The following is a 25,618-nucleotide window of genomic DNA, read 5'->3' as shown; positions in this document are numbered from 1 at the left end:
AAAGACTAAATGGTTGAAAAGCCTTTGATTTATGTTCGAAACAAATTTCCCGTTTTGGCTTCCACTTTCATAATTAAGAAGAGCTGTTACTGAACGCACAGCTAGGGTCTGAACATGTTACGTATATCTGGCTATACCTATAATGATATGGAAGTTTAGAGATTCAGGGATTTGTGTATTTCTCTGACTGAGTCACAATAGTTACCTGTGTTGAATTTCCAACTTGCTGTCCTTTGCACAAAGGAGGTACATTCTTTGCCTAGAAAAACTGAATTATAAGACAGTGGAGTCTTTCACACACACACACAAACACACTCAAAATCTTTGAAACACATTGGAAATATCAGAGCCAAGCTTTTAAATGGGTTGATTTAACTTTCAAATATTGTTTTCATTTTTACAATATCTGTCCTTTCTGAGTTCTTGCATTGATGTATGTGTGAGCCTAACTTTAAAAACGTGCACAGGAAAATTAAATTCAGGAGTTATGGCTACTCCTGTGCAGTAATTAGTTTACAATCACAGCACTCCTCATTGTCTCTATTTCCTTTTTCGTATCTGTAATCAAAAATGATTGAAGCAGCTATCTCTGGTGAAATGGGTTTTTTTAACAAGAGAAAAATTATAAATGCACTATTACTGCTAGCCTTTTCATTCCTTCTTTTGGAAAGGCTCAGGAAGATAATTGTGAGCGTTTGTGTATTCCCTGTCTTTAACCTGGGTCTTCTTTAGAATTTGGTGCTTTGTGATGTTGTTGTGCATGGGTGTGAGGGCGTGTTTGGGTTTGTGTTAAACTCCTTCTCTGGCAATATGATGAGGCATGTGATCTCTTTTATAATCTCCATTTTCTATATTTTCGTGAGGGTGCCCAAAGGCCTTTTTGAGTATTTTGCAAGAAGACATTTCACACAATTACAGCTGTATTTGTTATTGTTACTGTTATAATGAAGCCCAGATGATTTCTGAAAGGTCTCAGCCTGTTTAGACTTACACTGAAGTCAGTGGCAGAATCCCAAAGCCAATGAAAATAAATCTGAGGCAGTCATATTTGTATACTTGTATACCATCATATTGGTATATCAACACCTTTGAGACTGGCCAAATATATTAGTACAATGGTGCCAAGAAAGACCCCCCCAAAAGACCCCTTATGGGTCACCCAAAAAGTCAGATTACCAGCTCCAGGAGCACCAGTGAAACATGCACAGCAGTTCATCAAAATCACATTTGCCTAGCTTCTACATTTCCTTTTGCCCTTTCCTTGGGTGACATTGTGCTATGCAGTTTGGAGAATACTGCTCTTAGATAAGGCGTTCACCAGCAGAATGAGACAGGAGCTATCACCTCTGTGCTGCACCATCTGGTTTAGCAGTTACGGTTTCCACCTTGCACCAGAGAGAGATGGAAAGATCCTTGAGCGAGCTGTGACCAAGCCAGCTCTGGACCAAGCTAGCAGGACTTGCAACGCTGCAAGACTAGCTTGACCCATGCTAGCCATCATTTCTGAATTTAGTTCAGAGCATCCACCTCATGCGCCAGCATGGCTTACTAGGTCAGACGCAGCTATAGTGCTGTCAGGACTAGAAGAAACATCCCTCCATAGGACTATTAGACCTTGTAGAGATAGCATGGACTTCTCCACGCTAGGTGTCAGTGAGTGATACAGACCTCCACAGTCCTTTCCAATCATACCTACACACACTGCTGCTGCACAAAATCTACTGCCCGACCCTCCCAAGCCTGCTAGCCCAGCACAGAAAGTCTGCTCAGAAAAGTAGTTCTTGTTTTTCCTGTATCTGGAGTGTTTAGATGAGGGTAATTGGTTTAGGCCTATCTATTTTTTATAGTGAATTTACCAGCATAATTGTCTAGATGATGAGTCAAATTAACCTGAGGAAAATGTGGGAAAGCCCAGTAAAATGTTAGCTATGTTGTATTTTTTTTTCTGAAAATAATATTCCTTTCCAGAATGACACAGGTGGTCAGCGTAGTCTCGTGAACAAGTGGACAACATTCTTGAAAGCAAGACTTGTGTGCTCAGTAATGGATGAAGATGGAACAGAAACGTACTTCGATGAATTAGGTACGGCAAAAAAATCCCTTAAAGTTTTTATCTAAATCTTGCACCCTGTGCATATTTAATTATTGATATTCGTACAGCTCCTTAGTCATGTTGTTGACAGTAAAATCTTGGCTCTGTAGAAATTCATGACAAAATTCCCCTTGCAGTTTTATGACAGGAAATGAAAAAATTCTTTATAAATCTCACTGGGTAATTATCATTACCTTTGAAATAAGGGTAATTAATCTTGACTATGTAAAGGAATTATATATGTAAAGAATGAATATTTGGAAGGGAACATGTAAGTGAAGTCTATTTTATTTTGCTCCTAGTTAGGATTATGATAGAGGTTTTTTAACATACATCTGTTTGAAACTGTTTCTTATACCACTGTGTAACGCACAGCTTTTCCGCAATACAGTTTTTCTTTTTTTATCACTGGGTAGAGGCCTCAATTTGATATTTCAAGATAATACTAATAAATCCTGTTACTGGCACCAGCAATAATACTATGAATAAATATAATTTCTCAGGATTCATTCAGGCACTTAGCTTTTCAGTTCAACATGTGAAACACTGCAAATATTCAGTGAATAATCTATACAGCAGTCACAAGATGTTTCCTTTCATTAAGGAATTAATAGATGCATATCTTCATACTTAAATGCCAAACAACGTTATCAGAAAGTTTCAAATTCTGTATTGTCCGCAGCTGTGATGTACAAAGTCATAGTTCTAAATTCAGGTATTGGAAGATTTGGTATGTGTATTAGTATAAATATAAATATAAATATAAATATAAATATAAATAATATAAATAGCTAATGGGCCCCGCACTGGGGCTGCATCTGATTCTGACTTTCTCTCCATTGTATTCTCTCTTTTCTCTGTCATTATTCCTGATTCTCATCATAGCAAATGGGGTTTGGAGTCTTTTTTACTTTATAGCTTTACATTATTTGGTGTACTTGCTTTGATTCAAGGTTTTGATGGAACCTGATGGGCCTAGGAGCAGATCCTAACTTGCTGTAACTCAGAACGTGCAAAGTGCTTGGAGGACTGACTTTCAGAAGTTCCCAGTGCCTCTTAGCACTGCCACAGCAACTTATCTTTCAGAACTGTGATTTACCAGCCCACTCCTCTTCAACGAAGCAGCAGGATAACTGCTTTTAGTTTTCTGTATGACAAAATGTAGGACCATACAGAATAGGAGACAGCGTTCTCAGCCTGGGCTCCCAGCACAATCCTCTAGCAAAGAGGAAGAATACAACCACAGCTGGAAATGCAGAAAACTGGGAGGGAGCAAGCACATGTATACATGTCATGTATAATGCAGAAGAGTGTAACACTTCCAGTTCTGCATGGTGAAGTCTTTTCATTTTGACATATTTAAAAGAATATTTAAAAATTCAGAGGGTTACATGAAGGAGCCACATAAATTAATGGAAAGCTAAAGAACAGATTCTATGATAAAAACCTCGAACAGTTCAGTCTTTTTGTGTGTTGTAAAGTAAGTTTAAGAGGTAGCTTGATTTTAGTTATTAAAAATATTTGTAAGGAGAAGCTGTCAGAGATTAAAGTATTTTTTACTGAAGTGTAAAAAAAAATCAACAGATCAGAGTTTACAGTGGGCAAATTCAGTTCAATGAGTAGGTACAGTTTTGCATAGTGCAGTCAATAAATCCTTACACAACGGGAGCTGGGAGGTTTACATCTCTCAGTGTCTTCACTGCAAAGCTGTGTGTAATTCATATCATATTGAAAATGAGCTAGTGAGGGCATCTAGAGTGCGTACTGAACAATAAAACGCCTAATTGTCCTGCTTTGGATTACATCCGTCTATGGGAACTCTTTGTCTTTGACCTACTGCAACTTAAATGTTTGCCTACTGTTAAACAACCTGCTGAAACAAGATCCAGCTGAGAGAAATGTGTGACATGGATCCTGAACATATTTGAAAATCTTTACCTTCTACCTTCATAAGGCTGGATGACGTGGAGTTAATTTCCAAATCTTTTTCTGAACGTTCAAATGCTAAATTTATGCATATGGTCCATTCATACGATAAGTCTGCTTTTTCCCATTCAAGTCTGAGACAAAACTACTGTTGACTTCAGCAGGAATAAAGTCATAAATTAAACTGGAAAATGAAGTTTTTATTGGTATTCAAAACTTTTTTTCTTTTTCCTTTTCTTTCTTACAGAGGATGTATTTCTTTTAGAGACAGATAACCCCAGAACAACGCTTGTGTATGGAATTTTTACAACATCAAGGTAAATGGGGAGATTTGAAAAAAATTACCTTTCTGAACTGCCGAATTTTCTGTATGAAAACTGAAAGTGATGGTTTGTGGTCAAGGCCGTTCTGTGCAATTTTGTATGTCTGCTGCGGCCATCGTTTGCATGCAGGAGTAACAGTCTCAGTATCATTCCTGTTGGTATCCGTGTTAGAGCTATGCTGCTTGGAGCAAACTGCTCGCTGACATACTGTCAGCTGGCACTGGGAAAACATTCCGTGGAGGGCCACTTGTTACCGTTCAGCAGAGGAAAGCTAAGTGACTTCAACGCAGTGAACTCATGCGGCATCTGAGAGCACTTAACACCTCCTGAAGGACATCCAGCACCCTGAAGGATCAAACCAGGAAGTCTTACATGAATTCATACAAATCGTTTCCAGTCTCTCAGCTGGCAGATGATCGCACAGATGGCAAATAACCCATGTCGGCTTCAGTTGAGTACAAAAAGACAAGCTTATAGGGCATTTGATCACCTCCTTGCAGCCTTAAGCTCCCCATTATCAGTCAGTAGTATTCACTTACTGTCCAGTTTAGTAAGCATTCAGTGAGCTCCCAAGGGCAGTGGAAGTACTAGATGTGGCTTACTATGCTGAAACTCTCCACAAAGATAGACTGACAGGTGGACCAACAGATTCTGCCATCTCTACCTTTATTTTTTTTCACTTTTCTCTTGCCCTCACCACATAGCGGTAGTATACAGAGTAGAAATAGTTACTGCTTACTGATTTCTGATATGCTATCCTCTATTATTTAGCTGTTATTACTTACCTTCAGAGAGGTTTTCTGCTTTTTTTAAAATTTCATTTAATTTATTTGATCAAATTAGCAAATTATTTAACTTATTACTAATAATCCCTTTAATGGCAATTTCTAGTAAAAAAATCCTTGCATGAAAAAATATTTTTTCCCGATACACTTTTCTGTCTTTTTTCATGTGGATCCAGGGATCTGCTTTCTCAAATATGTGAATCAGCCAGGAAAATATGATTTTATGATATTTAATTGGGAAAAAAAGAATCCCATAACTTGTAAACATCTGGTGCTGTCGACATTTTATGATTCCTACTGCACAAAAAGAGAAAATGCTAAGGTTATGTTTAGCAGTAAAACCACACTTATGATTAGGTCGTGGATGCAACATGCCTGAACTGGAAACACTTTTACCTAATTCTCCTGGTATTTCTGCAGTGGAAATGAGGTTTGAATCACAGGACCATATAAGGTGACAACAAAGAGAAAACTTCACTTTTTCCTGGCTCTCAAGGTGTTTTCTCTCTCTATTGAAGTTTTTACACTCATGCATTTCTGTTATCATGAACCACATAGTCTATGCTTTCTTTCTCTTTGTTCAACTATAGATTGAATGTGTTACTTACTTAAATACAGCAATCATAAGGATTTTTACTCCTTAATAGTTCCTTTATCTTCACCTCTGTAGACCTCCAACTCATAACAGTAGCAAGAGAGAAACATCCCAGCAAATAATAACTATTAGTATTTTTATCTAAACCATACAGAGGGAAACCAAGTAATATTGAAGCAAATTATTTTAGTGGCATAATCTGCTGTAAATCTAACATAAAACATCTGGAAAGACTGAATACATTTCTTAAAACCTATTAATACCTACTAAAATTTCCACATATACCATAATCCATCTAAAAGGTTCCTCCTGCTAGTCCATATATAACTGAGAGCAATGTGGATTGCACTTTCCTTGTTTAGACACTATGTGTAATGTTTTCAGTTTTTTTCTGGAGTGTTTTTTTTCTTCTTCAATTGAAAACAGAGTTACTTGGATTATCTTCATCCTACAGTTAACATCAGGCAGATTTTAGACTGTCTGGAGTTTCCACTTTGTTAAGATAAATGTCTCAAACCTTACATGCACTGGGAGAAAAAAAGGAGGAGTTAATTTACTGCAGTCAGCCTTAGCATCACTCTGGAAATTATTCCCCTAGTGCCCTTCATCATCACAGCGTGATGGAGGCCATTCAGGGCTTCTGCTGTCTGAGACCATCTGAGACCATTGCTGAACCCAGAGCGGTGGAAAAAACATGCCCTTCTCATAGGTGACCCCCTGGTTTCTCCTCAGGAAGCATCAAACTTCAACGCTCTTGAAGGGGTCTTTGTAAGACCAGTTTTGTGGGTGGATTTGAGGACTGTATAGGTGTAATTCCTTTACAGCCACAACCTGTCCCCATTTTGCTTAGAAAAGACGGCAACTGATTGGAATAATCTCACCAATTGTAATTGCACTGGATGTTTTGATTAATATTTTAGCCGTGTATTTTAGGAGGCTCATGGAGGTCTTGTGGTTAATATACTGGTAGGGAGTTCTGGAAACCTGTGCTGAGCTTGGCAGTACAAAGTTTATAAAACTCTTGTCTCACTGAAGTCAGCAATATTTTTGCCATTGATTTAACTGGAGCCAGATTATATTTCTTTTATATTCAACATTAGGAAATTTTCTTATTCCACCAGTAGAGTAGTACCTTCCTCCTCCTTTTTTCAGTTCACTGTTCAAAAAGGTGCTAGGTCTCAAGGAGTAATGGTGTATGTTGGGAAGCTAGATTAGTTGATTTTAAATGTATTAAATCCATGCTATAGAAGCGTTAAATGGTATTAAATATATTATTTTAGAAATATCTTTCATCATTGGACCATGCAAAATGATGGAAAAGCTATACAAAAGTTGGTAGATTACGATACTAACTTTTTCCTACTGTCTTCCAGCTCCATATTTAAAGGCTCAGCCGTGTGTGTGTATCATCTATCCGACATCCAGACTGTGTTCAATGGGCCATTTGCACACAAAGAGGGCCCAAACCACCAGCTGATTCCATATCAGGGCAGAATTCCGTACCCGCGACCTGGCACTGTAAGTACAAAGATGTTTATGCAGGCTTGCCAATTACTTGTTTTCATTTAATACGTAAATAAATATTATTTATTCCAGGAGACTGGACTATATGTGACTGTGATACTTAGTTACAGTTCAGAACAATTTTATTTGCTTCTCAGCTTGCCATACAAATCACGCAGTATCTGGAAATCTTGTAGAAAGAATTAAAAGTCATGCAAAATGTTAATCACTCTTGCTCTTTCTGCTGAAAAGGTGGTAAGAATTATTTCATTGGATGACAGTCATCTTGTTTACATGTACATTTATATTTTGTATGTATGTTTGAACAAAAGATAGCTAAACAAATAAGCATACAAAGACAGCATTGTGAGTATATTCTACGGTCTGGATCCAAACATCTATTTATCTTCCAGTAAATTCTGTACACCATTAGAGCTAGCTCTGTTTCCAAGTTTTGCAAAAACGTCCCATGGAAGATTTTTAACAATTTTTTTTTTTTCTTTTCAACTTTACGGTGTATAAAAATTGCTGATGATGCACTTTTGTCTTTATTTATTTACTTATTTGCACTGTTCTTAATTTATATTTAGCAGAAGTATGAAGTCTAATATTTCCAGCTTTAATGAAGAATGTATGAATTTTCTATAGAATCTTCTCTAAATCCATATTTGCTAAATGAAGTATGGTAGTGTGGACTTCTGTTGACTCCTATGAAGTCTTCTTACAATTTCTTAAGTATCAGAATTAAATAAGTATGCACAGAATCATAAATCGTCTCTCAACGATGTAGTTATGCCTTTTTTTAGATGAACACTTTGTTGCTTTTCCATTTATCACAGGAAATTAAATTTTATTTTAATTTTGCAAGTCACTGCAAGAACCTTTAACCATATCACTATTTCATTCATATTCGTCTTTGTGCTGTAGATCTTGTTCTTTCTCTCTCTTTCTCCCTTGGACACTAATGCTCAGATACATGGAATAGCTCTCCCTGTTCACACAATTCTTCATGACATTTTAGTGCAGTTATTACTGGCTATAAGATTTAGGACTTTATGTTCCCAGATCTCTAGAATTAGCTAATCAATACCTGATATTCCACTAAGGTCTAATGCTAGCATTATTCTTTCTTTGCAATTAATTCATACAGCTCTAATCTCATGAGTTCACTGAGGCTTTAAGCTTAAACTTTACAAAAAAAAGAAAATAAATGGCCCATTTAAACAGGAAGTTTCACTCTCTTGTGATTAGTCACATTTCAGAGTTTCTTGCTGCTTCAGAATATTGTATTTGCATGTGTTTCCTCAACCACTGCCATGTTATTCTTGGTTCGCCTCATGGAGGCTTATGAAGTATTCCAGATGGGCCTAAAGACATTGGGCAGCACAATGGAAAGGGAAAAAGAAAATTCAGATTTGGTTTTCACATGGTGAGAGAAATTATCTACATTTTTCAGATGTGCCCATGGGCTCTGAATTTGAAGATAAATTCTTAGATCATAGCGCACACAAAAAATAAAGCCAAAAGAGATTCTTTTAAGATGATCATTACTGGTTTTCTGATCACTGGCTTTTCTGTGCTTCCTCACAATTCAGCCACAACACAGTATCTTAAAGGTATATTTTCTAAGCTGGGACTTGTTTGGCTTTGCTTTTATTTCACTGCCAAAAAGTTCCACTTCTAAGTGCATGCCACAAACTCTATTTTTCACTTATGTCAAAGCATCTGTAAAAATCGGGATTTTTTTGCTGCTCAGAATTTGTGTTCAAAGGGTTAGCTTTGAATAGCCACGCTTGCAGACTATGGGGCGTATCTTTCCTCTGGAACGTAGGTTTTTTGCAACTTCTGGGATGCTGAACTAGACAGCGATGCCTTTTTATATGACATGGAAAATCCTACTTTACAGTTGCCTAAAGAGATATTCATACTAAACCTCTGGACAGAAATGAATATTCATTGTGTTGCAGTACATTGAATAAACAATGAAAAGGCTTCGGTATAGCTTCAGTAGGATTAAATAAAGCAATACGTTCATTTGGCCATAATCAACTCCGCTGTGTTTGGCTGCCCTTCACTAAATACCAATGGTTTCTTATTTCACCAGAAGCAAAACTTACTTATGGAAAAAGAAAGGGAAAAAAAAATTACATAATTGGCAGCTTGCTACTAAATTCAGTGATGTTTGAGGATAGTTTCCATTTTTCAGAGTTTACAGAAATAGGTTTTGTACCTACAGCATGTTGGGGAATATGCCATAAATTAAAGAATTCTGTTTCTCTCTGCAATCTAACTGCATGGTGATCAACTGTGAACATAAGTATCGTGTAGCCAAGTCCTTGAATGAGGTGTGAAGGATACACAATCTATCCCTCCAGGAAAGGGAGAGCTTATAGGGTTCTTCAGTAACATCTTTTGCTCGTCATTGGTTTAAACGGGGATAGGAAAAGAATTAATTGATTAAAGATGTTTGTTAAGGCTTTGCTCAGAACAACAATATAATGTAAGTTTTTAGGGTCATATTGGGGTGAACCATAGCACAGACATTTTTGCAGGAAGTCACAGACAAAGGTCTTATGACCGCCAAGTCAAGAATGGAGGGATAGAAAGTATCAGAGAAAGTCTTCTTTCAACTGAGCTATGCAGGACGGGAAAGTTTAATTTGAACTGCTCGTGAAACAGAATCCCTCTGGAGAGGAACTGGGGTCTGGCAGATCACTGCCAAGTAGAATAATCTTTAATAGCCCACAAATTTATGAACACAGTTCTTTTTTCAGCATTTGTTGCTAATCTTAGCAGATAGCTCCATACATTTCCTGGAAGACTGTGGATGGAAGTGCCACAGAGGGAAGGAGTAGAGCAAACAAGATAATAAGAATTCAATTTTGTGAGCAATCTTAGAGGGCTAGCATGTAGTGTCATTTCTAATGAGAACCAAACCAAAACCCTCAAGATAAATAAGAGTCCAGAAGAATCAATTGTCAAGATGTCAGATGAGAAAAGAGACCCATATCTGAGCTGAGTTCCAGTTCTCCTTCCTGAAGGTAACTGATGCCAGAGCAGTTTCTTTTAAAGAATTCCTACCAGAGCTGTTCTACTTTGTATAAATAATTAAATCCGAATTGAGCCAGAAGATGATTCTGAAGCTTGGGATTAGGCTGCAGTCCCCTCTCTACATGGTTCCTAGTATTGCCCGATGAATAGTTTATTAGGTGCACAAGATGGAACAGCTTTTAGCAGCGAGGGTAGAACAGGCACTCCTGCCTGGTGGTTAGAGGGATCCCCTGGGAGGTGAAGACCCAGATTCTAACATTTGCTCACATCAGGTAGGTTGGACACATGACTCATATATCCCCAGCGAGTTTCCTCGTCTCTCAGAGTATGATTCATTTTATGTAATTTTAGCCATCTAAAAGCAGGGCATCTAGTCTGAATTACTGACTACAGAGGAAACCTAGATGGCTAACTAAGAATAAATGCCTGACTTTGAGACAGTAGAAGTCAGGTGAGGTAAATCTCTCCCTAAGCTACTAGCTATTTTTGTGTCTGTGGTTTTGACCAGAAATTCCATCCTAGACGTAAGAATGGTCCTCATCAAAATAAATAAGTTTCCATGAAATGCTTCGTATTGAACAAGTGAACATTTTCCAATTGGAAAATTACTGTGTTGAAATATTTCTGAATAGCTCCAATACTCCAAGGAGAGTTTCACAGCTCAGAAATCTGGTAAGAGGGGAAATGAAAGCTCAGGAGCAGCAATAAGAAATGAGGTAACGGTAGCTGAAAAAAAGTCATGTAAATTAACATAGGTACATCCAGAACATTGTACCAGTTGCTGACATAGCTCCTGATTTCTTCCCACAGTCTTCTTTTAGTTTCACTGTCAGTAGATACTTCAGTTTTCTAAGATTGCTTTTATTTCCTCATGAGGTCCAGAATGCCTCAGGGCTCCAACCATTTGGATGGTTCTTCATTACATTTAAAGAAGCATCCAGAGTATTCATGGACCTCTTATTTCTCGAGCACAGGGGAAAGCACAGACAAGATCCTGTGAATGGTCAGTCTTTTCAGATATAAATGAGTTGTCATGGGACCCCCTCATCAACTCCATATTATTGTTTTTTCAAATGAAGATGAGTCACAGGCCCTTTCGCCATCTCATAATCGACGTAATGACTAGAAGGTCATTGACCAAATTACAGTTAAATATCAGATTCTATCTTTTGCCTTTGTACTAATTCTGTAACAAACCAGCTGTAAAAGTTTGGTATCTTCCCATACCAATTGCTTGGATTTTTTTTTTTTTTTTTTAACAAGCAGTTTGGAAGCATAAAGAATGTGGAAATAGGTCTAGAAGTATGGATCTTTGCCATCAAGCTGGGTTTTGAAAGTGCAAAAATACGTTTGTGTTTGCTTTATCGGAATTGATGGGAGTTCAAAGTATAGCTATTCAAGCACTTCATTCCTGTTACTGGAACATAATTACTTTCAGTCAGAGTCTGAAGTGCTCTTTCGGGAACTTACTTTGTCAATTATCTGTCAATATTTGTAAATGACTTGGAGATGAAAACTCTCTGAAAGATGGTAAGTATTGTTGAGCATTACTGTGCATGTTTCTTACAGTGTCCGGGAGGAGCCTTCACACCTAATATGCGGACAACCAAAGAGTTTCCAGACGACGTTGTGACCTTCATCAGGAATCACCCTTTGATGTTTAATCCCATTTACCCAATACACAAGAGGCCATTAATCATCCGGATAGGAGCTGACTACAAGTATACAAAGATTGCTGTGGATCGAGTGAATGCTGCTGATGGAAGATATCATGTCTTGTTTCTTGGAACAGGTAAGACAAACTTAGCAGCAGTCATTTTCCTCCATTGCATTATAATTTGCAATCAACTCCGATTTGTACAACTTACAGCTTTCAGAAACATTCTGAAATGCTATCTACTAACATGCTATCTACAAAAATGTCTATAGAAATCCATAAATTATGTTCTTTTTACTTTCTGTGCATTTTTATGTTTACTGTAGAAGTTAATTATGTGCAAGAGATACAATGTATTGATATGAATTTTGAGACAGAAATCAACACTAGTGTATATTGTATTTGATCTAAGTTATAATACTTCTCTTGAATATGGTTTGTCTACAACATGATTGCACACTCCCTAACATAAGTAAAAATACCAAAATCTGGCTTTGTATTGTTATGTATACTCTCATCATCATTACTTAGTATATGCTGTGTAAGCTACTTCTGAATAGAAACACAATCTGATCAGGACGTTACAAAGGCAGAAATAACAACTCCACAAAAAAAAGTAAAAACTTGGAAGTACTTAGCAGAGAAAAAGAAACAAATGGTTGGAGTCCTAGCAGTAGTGGACACAGAGAATTTGATCCAAGTATTCTAAAATAATTTCTGTCTAATATAACCTACATTTTGTTTTTAGTTACATCGATTTTGAATCTGGTGTTATGCTTCTGAAGTCTGCAGGGAACAGGTCAAGCGATTCTCGTACTGATCAATTTTGATTTTTTAAAATATTCAGATATGAAACACACTCTTCGGATTGAAGCAGACAAGTGGAGTGGTACTCTGGCTAAACCCTAGGATTCATTCACATCTGAAACTCCCGCTGGCTTAACAGGGCATTATAGGTTGATAGGCACAAAGGCTAATCTTTTTTACTACAGATGGTTTCAAGTAGAACAAAGGAAGAGAACTCCAGGAGAACAAATATATCTCTGAACATCAGAAAATAATTACAGAGATGGCTTGGATTGCTTTTATGGTTCACATATTATTGGGGTCCTGGTTGTTTTCTGCTTGTGGAATAACTGTCTGCTAACAAACTCGCATGGGGCTGGGAGTAACCATCCTGTTATAATAGATTTAGGAAGCTGGTGCTAAAAAATCTCTCAAGAATGTCAGGCTTCTATAGGGGCACGATTAAAAGGAACTCTCTTCACTGGTCTTAGAAAAACCTTCCCAACTGTCAAAATCCGCAGGGCACCTTTGTGCCAAAGGAGGCCAACTGCATACTGTGCTGTATTAGCAGAAGTATATCCAGCCAGCAGGTTGCTGGAAGGGATTCTTCCCCTGTATTCTGCTCCTGTCAGGAGTACCGTGTCCAGTTGTGGGCTGCCCAGTACAAGGAAAACATTGACCTAATGGAACAAGGTCAGTTGAGGGACTGTAGCATGTGAGGTATGAGAAGAGGCTGAGAGATTTGGGTTTGTTTAGAGAAAGCTAAGGGGAGACCTTACTGCTGTTGACAACTATCTAATGGGAGGGTACAACTATCTAATGGGAAAAAACAGATCTGGACTCTTCTCAAGGTGCTCGGTGTCAGGGTGAGAGGGATTGGACACAAGTTGCAATGTAGGACATTGCAATTAGATATAAAGGAAAAGGTTTTCACCATCAGTGTGATCAAACATTGGAACAAGGGCCCTGAGAGGTGGTGAATTCTCCATCCTCAGAGACTCAAAGGATTCAAAACCCAACCCGACACAGCCCTGAGCAACCTGCTCTAATTGGACCTGCTTTGAGTCGGGGACTGGACCAGATGACTTCTAGGGGCCCCTTCTAGCCGACAGGTTTCTGCGATTCAATGAAAGGAAATAGGAAAATGGAAACACTTCATTCATGTTCCTGTGTCAAACTTTTACCAGGTCACCATCTACTGTACTGTGAATGCTTAGTATACTATAAGGCATAGTCAGGGTAGAAGAAGCTCTAGGTAATGAGTTACATTAGGAATTTCATCAGTTTTTGATCTGGGTATTTTTGTTTTCTTGGTTGGAAGTTGATAGGTGAGTTTTAAGGTGTTCTTGAAGATCTCTTTGATCCTACTTGCAGAGTCATTGGAAACTACCAAATTAAGCTAATTAGGACAGGGCTTTCTTCTTGAGGTGGGTATTTTTTCCCCCTCCCTAACATGTAACCACATTTTCTTTTTAGTTTAATTAATGCAGCTACAGTTCTTGACTTTGGGACCCTTTAGGGTCATTTTCCTCCTTTCCTACAAAAGTAAAGAGTCTTTGTACACTACTGTAGAAATATCAGAAGTGTTAATAGATACTGTCCCTACTACTGTTGTACAACTCCACAAGAACACTTAGTAAAAGACAAGGTTTGGTTTTCTATTAGCTTTATTCCGTGCCAAATCGCTATGTATAGCCAGAGTAATAGCTTGGTAGGCTAGCACAGATCTTTCAAATGAACATTTTATGCATTTTTTTTTATATAGTGGTGCCATTGTTTTAAAATGCTTTATAAACATCTAATGTTAATTGGAGGAAAATTCTACGAAAGATTAGTGGAAAAGATAAAGACATATAAGTTTCCAACCAATATAGGATTGTTAATGTAGCAGTGGTAGTTAATACTGGAAATGTATTGAAAATTCAAAATGTGCATGAAATCACAATATTGATATTTAGCATTTTAGTAATTCTGCAAGAGATAAATACAGGTAATTTCATTTTATACTTTGATTAGCTTCTGACTGGTTTTAAGTGATCAGTGTGGCCTCACACGTACACCTGTGATTCATTAAAAACGTTAGCATACCTCAGCTTGTTCTTACGTTTTGTTAATCCTCTTCTGTGTATCAGCACAGGATCCATGATGGATCAAATACGTAAACTGCAGCTCTTGATACTTTATATTCATTGCTTTATCTTCTGCATTATGCTGGAGACGAGGATCATTGTCTGCTTTCTACTTAGTTGGAGGGGTGGGGCATTATTCTTCCTGAGTAGGGCACAGGACATTAATAGCTTCCAAGGTCTTCCTCAGAAGAAATTGGTGCAATGTAAGTTACTGCGTTTCTAAGCCCTTTTAAATAAAAGTGATCAAGTTTCAGCCACTGAGCGGAGAAACTTGTTTTCTTTATTCTCTGCTTTCTGTGAGACTCAGGAGGATTCGACAGAGATATTAACTGTCAAAAGGAACGCAGAGGGGATTTGCTTTGGTGTCAGTTCATCCCGGCAAATGCAAAAACCACATTGTATAGGAGAATTTCGTGTGATAATTTCCTTGGGAGCCTGGAGCCCCACAGCTGGAGACAATGGGACTTGACACCTGGTGACAATTATACTCAGCTCAGATGATGAGTTACTGCTGCTGAACTGAGATGTTGCCAGCCACGTCTGTCACTGTCAGTGACCTGTCTCATGCTTGAAATTGGAGTGGTTTATGTCTTGCCAGATGCAGAGCACACAAAATGTTCAGCTTTTCCTCTCTTCCTCCTCTATAGCCTCAGTAATAAATCAGTTCCTGAATGCAAGTGAAGAATAACAGAAGTATAAAGCTCCAAGAACCCCAGTGGTTTTCATCACATAGCCATGGCATGGGAGGGTATAAGCATCTGTGTCATTTTTTCACATTAATGTGAACTAAATGTAGTGTTTCCTTTGCACCCCCAGACAAAAGTGCTGAGCTCACAGGGGCTGGTCCATGCCCAGAGTTAATACATTGCTTTTCTCCCTCGCTTGCCTACATAGCTAACAAAATAAATCCCAGGGACAGACATTGTTCTCGCAGCATTCCACCCGCTTTTCAAATGATAACGATCTCCTGTTCTCCCTATGCTTTTCAACGTGAAGACTCCCAAAGCACTTAACAAAACTTGCTAGTTTTGTTAAGTCCACCCAAAGGGATCTCTTCACCCCCCTCTGAAATGAGCTGATTTAGAGTAAGGAGCAAGTCTTTAATGGTAGAGAGCAGTGCTACAAGGGAAGAGCGCTGTATGCCTAGTCTTCCCAAACAGAAACCCAAGGGATAATTTACTTGGATAGAATGTAATCACTCATTTGCATATTTGACAAGGGCGATGCTGATGATACTTTTTCTTTATGCAATGAGTAATAACATATTCAGTTCAGTAATTTGGGCTTAGAGTTCTGCTTTGATTATCCCATTTCTGTGGTAGGCCAGGACTCAGTCCTGAAGTTTTTGATTCACCCTAGAGTTTTACTGTAATTACTTTACTCATTTCAGTTATATCTAAAGAACCCGAGCTTTCAAAATTTTCTGTTTATCCTTTGGTAGATTGTTTTCCATCTGAGTTTTAAGAACAGCAGTAAAACAGCATGAGAACATTTTCCTGAGATTAATATTTATTTTTTAAGCATGCCACCTACTGCTTGCAGTACGAAAGCCTTTGGTCAAAGTACACGCAGATTGCACAACCGAAGGATTATGCATGGGTTTTTTTATTACTCTTGGTGTTATGAAAATATTTAAATGTCTGGGTCAAACTTGGGTACATTAAACAGCCATGGGCACCAATAGGATTTTTTTCAGTGCCTTGCTATCAAGATAGGATATGTTTTTGTGGAAAGAGATCTAAGTTACTGTTGTAACTTCAGCACTTCAGACTTCCATGTGGCTTATTCAGATGATTAATGTAGGCCACATGCATCTGATGTGGCATGAGGTTGATCAGTGTTTCTTATTATCTTTTCTTCTCTGATGCAACACTTGTTTTCAAAGTTTGGATGCAGGAAGTGCCTTCAGAGCATAAGGCTGTAATACTCGTTTTCATGGTGCTACATGATGGCTGTCTTTTTTGGAAAACTAACACTTGCTGACAATGGTAGCCTCCAGTAATGCAATAGCCAAAATCATGTAATGAGCTACAGATTCTAACAGAGAGAGATAATCTGGTCAGAAGGGCAAGCTTACCTCCCATAGATTTGCTGGCTGCAGCTTTGTGATGGTGAGCTTGGGAAGATGATGTTGCACAACAGTGGCAGAATAGGCAGCAGACAGAATTTCCTTCTTCCTCTTGATCATAGTGCCTGAGTCATTCAAAACCTTTCATTGACCAACTCATCCAAAGCTTTTTCACAGCCTTTTAAGAAGAAATGTAAGTTAAGAGGGCGTTCCTCCACCTATTTCATTTCCCGTGTTCAGTTTTTGTTCAAACAAGCTCACAGTGTGTCCCAAAAGTGTGACTGAGCTGGGGCTATGTGAAAGTTTTGCCCTCAAGTGTGAGCTCATTAGGCATTTGTATCTGTCTTTTTGGTCTTTGATGCAGGTTGAATTTTACAAAGTTTCACAGCAATACTATGAGCTGGAAAAAAATTACACCCATTTGACAGATGAGTGAACTAAAGCACAGCGACGTTAGGTGGCTGTGGTGAGAGCTCTGACTTAGAGCAGACACCTAAGGACAGCAGAGAGCATGGGGACCTGGCTTTCAGCCCTGACTGCTAACCTGCCACTATCTCAGGTGCTGTGCTGAGTCTCAACATCTTCTCAGAGAGATTTTAAGCATTCTGCAAACTCTTTGCTTTCTTTTTCCTTCGTAATGTTATTTGTTTGCGTCAGGTTCAACTCAGATTTGAGACCAAAAATAATTCAGCTGCCATAAGGCTGACAGGTACAAAACAGAGAAAAGTTTTCAGAGGGTTCCCAGCAATGTCAGACACGTCAGGGAGGGAGATTACTGCAGGAAGCCTCTCTGTGAAACTCCTGTCAGAGTAGCAGTTGGTGTCCGTTGCAGTCATTTTTTATGATGTGGAAAAGTCAGGTTTTTTATTTGTTGTTCAATTTGTGCATGTGATGTGGCTCAGGGGTAGATGGGTCCTGACTCTCTTTGAGGCTTACAATACTGACAACTGCAGTGTTCACTTAGGGCTGGGGAAAGAAAACCTAGTCAAAATTCAGAGAAAGGTTTAAACTCAGACCTGCAGATTCAGCCAAACACCTGTGTATTTTTCATTGCTGTTCATTAAGCTTTGCCTTTTCCATTGCCCATGGTCAGCCAGACCAGGAATTAGTGTAATCAAGCATAGTCCAGCTGGTATCAATGAAGTTTAGATGAGTAATACCAGCCCAGAATCATGTCCTGCATTTCAAGGAATATTTTCTTCTTCTTTTTCTTCTTTTTCTTTCTTTTTCTTTTTCTTTTTCTTTTTCTTTTTCTTTTTCTTTTTCTTTTTCTTTTTCTTTTTCTTTTTCTTTTTCTTTTTCTTTTTCCTCTTCTTCTTTATTTGTCTCTTCTTCCTTCCTTGGACCATTTATTGGACTGCCTTCCTTCTCCATTTATTTCCCACTCTGCGTACTCTCTCCACCATTTTTTAGTCTACAGGATGTTATCACTTCTCTCCCTTGCTGTTCCCTGTTTCTCAGTCCTCTCAGACGGAACACGATCTCAGTAACATTGTCTTCCATGTCAAGCTGGGAGACCTGCAGTCATTCAAGCAGGTTTGAAACAGAAAACCATAATGAGTCACTCTTGTCCTCTTGCCGTCAGCTTGAGGGAGATTCCTTCTCATTTGTCCATCTGCCCTCGACTCACAGACTGCTGGGCTGATGTGAGGCTGCAAACAGCTCCTGGTGAAAAGTCAGGGAAGTGGTGAGCATAAATCTGCCTCTTCACTTCAGGCATTCTAGTGGTGGATTGATATTCTGGAGACGCAATAGCTTTTTTCATGACTATGTGAAATCATAACAATGTAGAACTCTTTTCAAGTGGATTTCTGGAAGTAACAAGTAAACAGTGAAGGAAACCATCTTGTTCACTTTTATGATTTTTAGAGAATTAGCTTATAATTTCATATGTTGACCTAAACATGAAAATTTGACTTATACTTGTTTGGAGATCTCTTATGCCTGGCTTACAACGCAGAAGATTATCTATTGTGAAATACACTGAGAAACAGCTCAGGCACTGCTACTTTGCATATATCTCCTGCAGTGCACAGTGCTGCATACTTTCCAACCTTCCTTCTGACCCAGGGAATTTAGTTTGTTGCCTTCCCATTAAAGGAAATAAGCAAGTAAGATTTTCAACAAAACTCAGATGTACCATAAGCTTTCTGACATGAACATGTATAAGTGACTTGATTTGTCAGCTACTGTGCTTATAGTGAAGACATCAGTACTACTGAGAAAGTAAGAAGAAGTGGGGTTTGGGCACAAGTATTTGCTTTTCATTTATTAAGGAAAAGGCTGAGCAACAGTAGAGAAACTATTTTTAGAAGTGGTGGAGGGCTATAGCCTGCAAGTGATGTGTTGTTGGAAGTATGTATATATATATGTACAGAGTATTGGAATCCCTTGCTTTAAGTGATTTTATTTAATGAATAGCTTTCTATTGCCTACTTTCCCTAACACGAATATTTATTTTAAATGTTGTATTAAGTTTCCTTTAAAACAATCGAACGTTCCGTTCTGCAAGGATCTGTCCCTCATGGTACAATACTGAGTCAAAGCGAATGGTAAAATACTGAGTCAAAAGGAATGAATACCAAGGTAAACAGTCCTTAACTCTGTGTATTTTGCTGGGGTGTGACAAAAAGGTAGATAGGAACCTGCTTTTCAAATAGGAAAGGTTATTAGGACACAAGGACTTGACGTCAGGCATTATCAGTATTTTCTGTGCCAATGCCCAGGATAAAATCTCCCCTCAGGTTCTGATTTCAGTTCAGGGCAATGTTTGAGGACTGAAGACAACTTAGGAATTTTAAATGTGTGGCATGTGCTAATGGGTCATTGAAATAAACCGGTTCTTCAGAGGCTCAGCAGCCTCACATTCCTTTGCAGGTAAGGTCACTGTCAACATGCCTAGTGCCCTGTATGTCAGGGTTACAGGTAGTTGACACTTTGCAGGCAGCTGAAAAAAACCACAAAAGGCTGCAACTCCTTCCTGCAGTTCTGACACAGTATTTTGTATGGTATAGTTTAATGTTAGAAAGAGGACATTGATAAAAGGATACAAAGAGGCAGAGGTAGACTGGACTTCAGCTGTGTATATTTGTGAGTGGGTTATTCCCTTTAGTAGGAGCAGAAATACACACACACGCACATGCACATGCACATGCTTATGCTTCTCCTTAGCTCCAACAAGGGATGCATCTGCAGCAGTTTAAAGCTTTGGTGGGTCCTGGCAGTTAGTAAATCTCTCTCAGGTTCTCATAGCTGTGCTAATACTGGCACCCAGTCTAGACCACAGCTGTGCTATCACAAGATTTAGTTTCAGTAAGGTTTCTTCGGAAGGAACTGGTTTATCATGCTATTGTATAATGAGAATAAATGTTCTCCATAGAAAATTCTCATGAAAAATTCATGCCTGACATGCCCTGAGCATGTGCAATTGATAGCTACACATTTTTAAGTCTTGTCAGCTTTCAATTTCGCTTTTCCTTTTTTTTTTAAATGACAAAATACTGCAATGTGCTCTCTGTGTGTGGTCAGGTCATTACATATCAATATTCTGGCTTTAAACCTTATTTTTTTAAAATAAAATTTATTATTATTTGCTGGCTTCCTGCAGGGAAATAAGATGTAAATTATTTACTGTAACCAACTTGCCCTGCAGCTCCAGCTATGGAATTTAGTCACTGACCTCAAAAGCAAAAGCAAAATTGCCCTTTTTCAGTTTACATTGTCTACATTATGAATTGCCAAACAGGAAGCTGAGATTTCTTTTCCTTAGTCACAAATTCATAAAAATACACGTAGATACTTACCTATATTGTGCTATACTAATGTTTTACTAACCACACAAGTCTATATTGCTCATAAAACTTTTGAAGGCCGAACAGAATCTATACCATGTGGTCTCATTCCTCAGAATCAATATTGAGCAAATAAATTTATTCTACTCAGACTAATTTCCAGGCCTTTCAGGCAAGAGGAATTCTATGCGCTGTGCTTTTTCCAAGTAAAAATGCTTGTCCTTGTGTTTCTGCCACAGTCTGCCTTTTCTGCCACATCAGAAATACTTCGGTGGCTGTCTCAGTCTTTAAGAGCCTTCATAGGTGGACCCCTCCATCTGATATATTCTTTCTACATAACAAACTTGGAAAACTAATCACAAATATCCCTTTGGTCTCACTCATCACATCTACCCTGCAAAAACACTGCCATTGCCCCATCCTTCTTACTTCTTACTCCTTTGATCTGAGTGGATTTGGGAGGCTTGGAACTGTATTTTGAGAGGGCAGCCATGATAGAGTAGCTACAATATCTTCACCTTGCTTTTCCTTTTTTCCTTATGGGCCAAAATATTAACTCCTACCAATATGTAAAAGACTTGATTATTGTTTGACTTTCCTGAAAAAAAAGCTTTCATCTTACTTTGTTTAGGTGGAGATAGAGTTATTCTTTGGAAGGTTTACCTTTCATGTCATCAGTTGTCATTATGTTTTATTAATGAATATGAATATATATTAAATTCTGCAGTAGCTCTCTCCTGTTTATATTGCTGTGTTTTTACTTTAAGATCATTAGGATAGATGCTGCCTCTGTCTGTGTGTCTGTACAGCAACTTGTACAGACGATACTGATTTTGATTGATCTTTTTGGGTAGAATGGTAACAGTAATGGTAGTAACTCCAATCTTACCATGACTTCTTCATGTTCATATATGACAATAATACTGTACATAGTATTCCTATATAAGGAATCATCTCATGGTTCTTTCTGACCCCAAGCCCTAGAAATTACCAAACATTCCTTACCTTTCTCTATGTCACAGTGCTTGCTTTGATGTTTTCTTTTCATAATTGATAATGGTTCATCTGCTCTTTTCTTTCTCTCTCACACTGTCACATGGTCTCACTTTTTTTCATCTTTTCCAGATCAAGGAACCGTACAAAAAGTTGTTGTCCTACCCACCAACTTCTCTGCAAGTGGAGAACTCATTTTAGAAGAGCTGGAGGTTTTTCAGGTTTGGCTTGCTCCTACTTTTACTCTTCCAATATGTATGTTCACACAAACACTTTGTTCTAAGACACTTTGGCAAGGGCAACTGTGACTTGATAAAAGATCAAGTAAACGCGCATTCTGTCAGCTTGATACCCACCCAAAGAGGAATATAAACTGTCCACTGTTACGAAGGCTGTAGCTAGCTTAAGTCCTTTTTTTCCCCTATATTTACGTTGCTTATTTTTTATGTTGTTACACTGGGTAGAAGAATTTTGATAATCATGTTTTTACAAGGTCATGTTGTAATGGCTGCCAGAAGGCAACTTTTGTCATTGGCATCACATATTGAGACTGTCGCTATTTACAGATAGAATCTAAGATTTTTGTACTCCTTTGATTATCTGATAATCTTCCTGATTCTGAGCTGCAGAATGGAAGCAAACTAGTGGTGTTTTTGCTTAACTCCACTTCTTCAAAGCCACATGCCTCTGGAGTCAAGAAAGCACAAGCTTAACACAACATGAGCTGAGAAGAAACACAAACAACTACAGGGAGAAATAAGGAAATAGCCTCTGTCAATCACTCTGGCATGTAGCAGCTTGTAATAACCTAAAGAAAATGTTCGCCTTCATGTTGAAAAATCCCTTTCAAATTTTTGCATGGGCTATTCTTTAAAACAGGTAGTCTTGGGGCAAATGGTAGTATGCATCTATAAACTTAGTTAAGGGTTTTGTCATGGGCTTTTCTCTATTTCGTTGAGGGGATACAAGAAGGAAAATTTAAGCTTTTTTATCTAGACAGAAAGCATTAGCAATTTCTTTAAGAAAAAGAATACACTCTGTGTTAACCCTCATAAAGGCACAATTAGTCTTGCTAGGCTTTTGTTGAAGACTTCCCTTTAAAAAAGATATATGTGAGTAATATTACCTAAAGAGTACCCTTCACCCAAGTATCACTAATTCCATTTACTGAAACATAAATTAATACTCCAAGAAGATAGTTGGACTGAGAGGAATCCTCACCCTAAACCTAGTTTCTGGGCCTCTGTGCACAGACTTTTTTATCCTGAACCCTAAAAATCATGATATTGTAACCTCTACCATTGCAATCTGTGCAAGCAGCGTGGCAGTATTTTGAGGAGTCTCTCCAAAAGAGTGGGAATGAGATCACTGGCTGTGTGCTAGTACATATCGAGAGTAAGCAAAGCACTGATTCCTTTCCAGAGTATAAGCAAGGAAAGGAGAATGTGGCATCAGACCCAATGTTGCATTTGACCTTGAGTCTCCAGACAGTTCATGAAATTCTACAGCAGCTCTAAATGCCTTCAAACCTTTGCCAATTCACATGATTCGCAGCCAGATTTTCTAGTCCTGGCCTCCCTGCTGTGCTTGTAGTCCACTGCAATTAATCCTAGCCCACTGTTACGACTTTCCTTTGCGACTGAGCAAATGCTGAATCTTAAAAAAATGCTGAACGTTTTTATTACCATCAATTTTATCATTTGTTTGGATGAGAATAATGAATTGCTTCACTTGCTTAAGGCAATGAATGTGATAATTCCTTTTCCAGCTCTTTAACGTTTGGTTTGGACACAGACAATAATAGACTGCAGTGATGACACACAGTAGTATACAGTGCTGTCTCTGGGAAAGAAACATTCAATAACACACATACCATTTTTAATATTCTAGTCACTGATAATCTGAACATATATGTTGGACGGTAACCAAACTGTATGCACTGTAGATAATGTGTAGGAGAAATATGACATATTCTTATTCGGATCATGTGGTAAATATGCATGAGCTATTGTATGATTTTTCCTTATCATCATCATCAAAGAACGAACATTTTTTCTTATTACAAAGGGAGAGTAATGGCTTCAAAACACGTTGCTCCTATATTGCTGAGGTAACACAGATGCAGGTTAATTAGAAGTGTACAAAAACTTGTTGATGCACGTGCGTAATAATAATGTGATTGAGTTTAGCCAATACATTTTGTGAGACATTAATTGTATGTATGTCACTTGTTTAGTTCTGAAAATAGCAAAAAATGAGTAGGAGTGAGTAATGCCTTTCCAAGATATGAAAAGTTATCATTTTCTTAGATATGACTTACATAGGTTTTATTGAATTTTAAATTTTAATGTTGGGACAGTATTAACAAGAGAGTCCTTGTAAATGTGGTTTGGAATTTTGTCTTTCAGAGTAATTCTCCTATAACAACAATGAAGATTTCATCTAAAAAGGTAAAGAAAAGTAGAATGCTTACCTAGTGCTTATTAATTGAGAAGCAAATTGACTTAAAGATGTTAGAATACCAGTTTTTGTGCAGCATACTAAATATAGGCAGGAGATTTTCCATAATGAATATGGAGAAACTTGACTGAAGTTTGCATGAGCTGTTTATATGCCCCAGAGCCACTAAGATAAAACAATGTCTATTCATTACGTATCATTTCTAATTCACTGAAACTGTCAATTTTTTTGCTGTTTTGTTTGACAATTAAGTAAAAAAAAGTACTAAAAGAGGAAATTTGCCCTCTCTTTTTTTTCTGTAAGTCCTAAATAGAAGTTTTCCTTTGGAAGTCTGATCAATGCAAAAAGGCAGTGTTGGGGCTGTTGGGTCCATGGTGCAATTGTGCGTGTTTGTATATTAGTAATAAACGATGGCAAGAAGAATGATGAAAACAGCTGAGAGGATTTCTGCTGACATGTTAAACACCCAAACTAAAAATATGTATTCCATGATTTTGCAAGCAACATGTTGCTCAATATTTTACAAAACTACTAATAAGTAAACATTATTCACTAAATTGAATTCAGTGTAATTTTTTAGTTTTATGACAAAAAGATCAGGGGAGTTTCAAGGGTTTTGTTCAATATTAATTTATATTTTAAGAATAATTGATTAATTGTTTCTGAATAAAAGAGTCATTTTGGCCCAGATTTTGGCGATGACCTATTCACTTTTAACTTCTTTTGCAAAAGCTCTCATTTATTATAAAAGTTCTTTTGGCTTATTTGTCCAGGTATATAAGGTTATCAGAATCTGGCCTTAAGCCTCAATGTAATCTCTAGGTTTTATGTCTTGGAAATCTATGCACTGGAGAATACAACTAGGAACTGCATAATATTTATTAAAGTGACTATATGCAGAGAAAATACTTAGTTCAAAGGCTTGAGCCAATAATCCTCACTGAATAAGAACCAAGTTCTCAAATCTGAGCAATATTAACTCAGCCTGTCTGCCCCAGAACAGAACAATGACACTCAATGTCCAGAAGACATCAACATTCCCCAGTGTTTCTAAGTGTTTTCTAACAGGAAGGTGGAAATATTGTAGGCCTGTTGACCTGGGAGATTTCTGTTTATCTTGGCTTTGTATATATTAGTGGGTCTCCCCCTGGCCTTGACTTAATTCCAAAATTAATTGAAAGGTTTTTAGGTGTGTTAGCCAAATCTCAGGTGAAGCTCCTCAACATCTGAGATAAATCTTTCCACTTCCTTCTACAGCAACAGTTGTACGTGAGTTCAGATGAAGGGGTCACCCAAGTATCCTTGCATCGCTGCCACATCTACGGGACCGCCTGTGCAGACTGCTGCCTAGCCCGAGATCCATACTGCGCCTGGGATGGCAACTCCTGCTCCAGGTTTTATCCCACAGGGAAAAGGTGAGCAGTATTAAGCAGGCCAGTGAAGTCTGAAAGGAAAGAAG

At 38.0% G+C, this 25,618-nt stretch overlaps 1 protein-coding gene across 1 annotated transcript in view; it reads left to right on the top strand.

The window, feature by feature from the left end:
* SEMA3C (semaphorin 3C) overlaps positions 1-25,618 on the top strand; it is a 123,992-nt gene that overhangs the window by 86,191 nt on the left and 12,183 nt on the right. The window contains exons 9-15 of the mRNA XM_050892834.1: positions 1,969-2,083; positions 4,266-4,335; positions 7,095-7,239; positions 11,845-12,067; positions 21,832-21,920; positions 24,108-24,149; positions 25,417-25,574. Of these exons, the coding sequence (XP_050748791.1) occupies positions 1,969-2,083; positions 4,266-4,335; positions 7,095-7,239; positions 11,845-12,067; positions 21,832-21,920; positions 24,108-24,149; positions 25,417-25,574 (842 nt within the window). The remainder of the gene's footprint in view (positions 1-1,968; positions 2,084-4,265; positions 4,336-7,094; positions 7,240-11,844; positions 12,068-21,831; positions 21,921-24,107; positions 24,150-25,416; positions 25,575-25,618) is intronic.

The sequence above is a fragment of the Gymnogyps californianus genome, chromosome 1, assembly GCF_018139145.2.
Source record: "Gymnogyps californianus isolate 813 chromosome 1, ASM1813914v2, whole genome shotgun sequence".
Taxonomy (NCBI): Eukaryota; Metazoa; Chordata; class Aves; order Accipitriformes; family Cathartidae; genus Gymnogyps; species Gymnogyps californianus.
The sequence above is the reverse complement of the archived record's forward strand: the minus strand, read 5'-3'. Positions and strand labels throughout refer to the sequence as shown.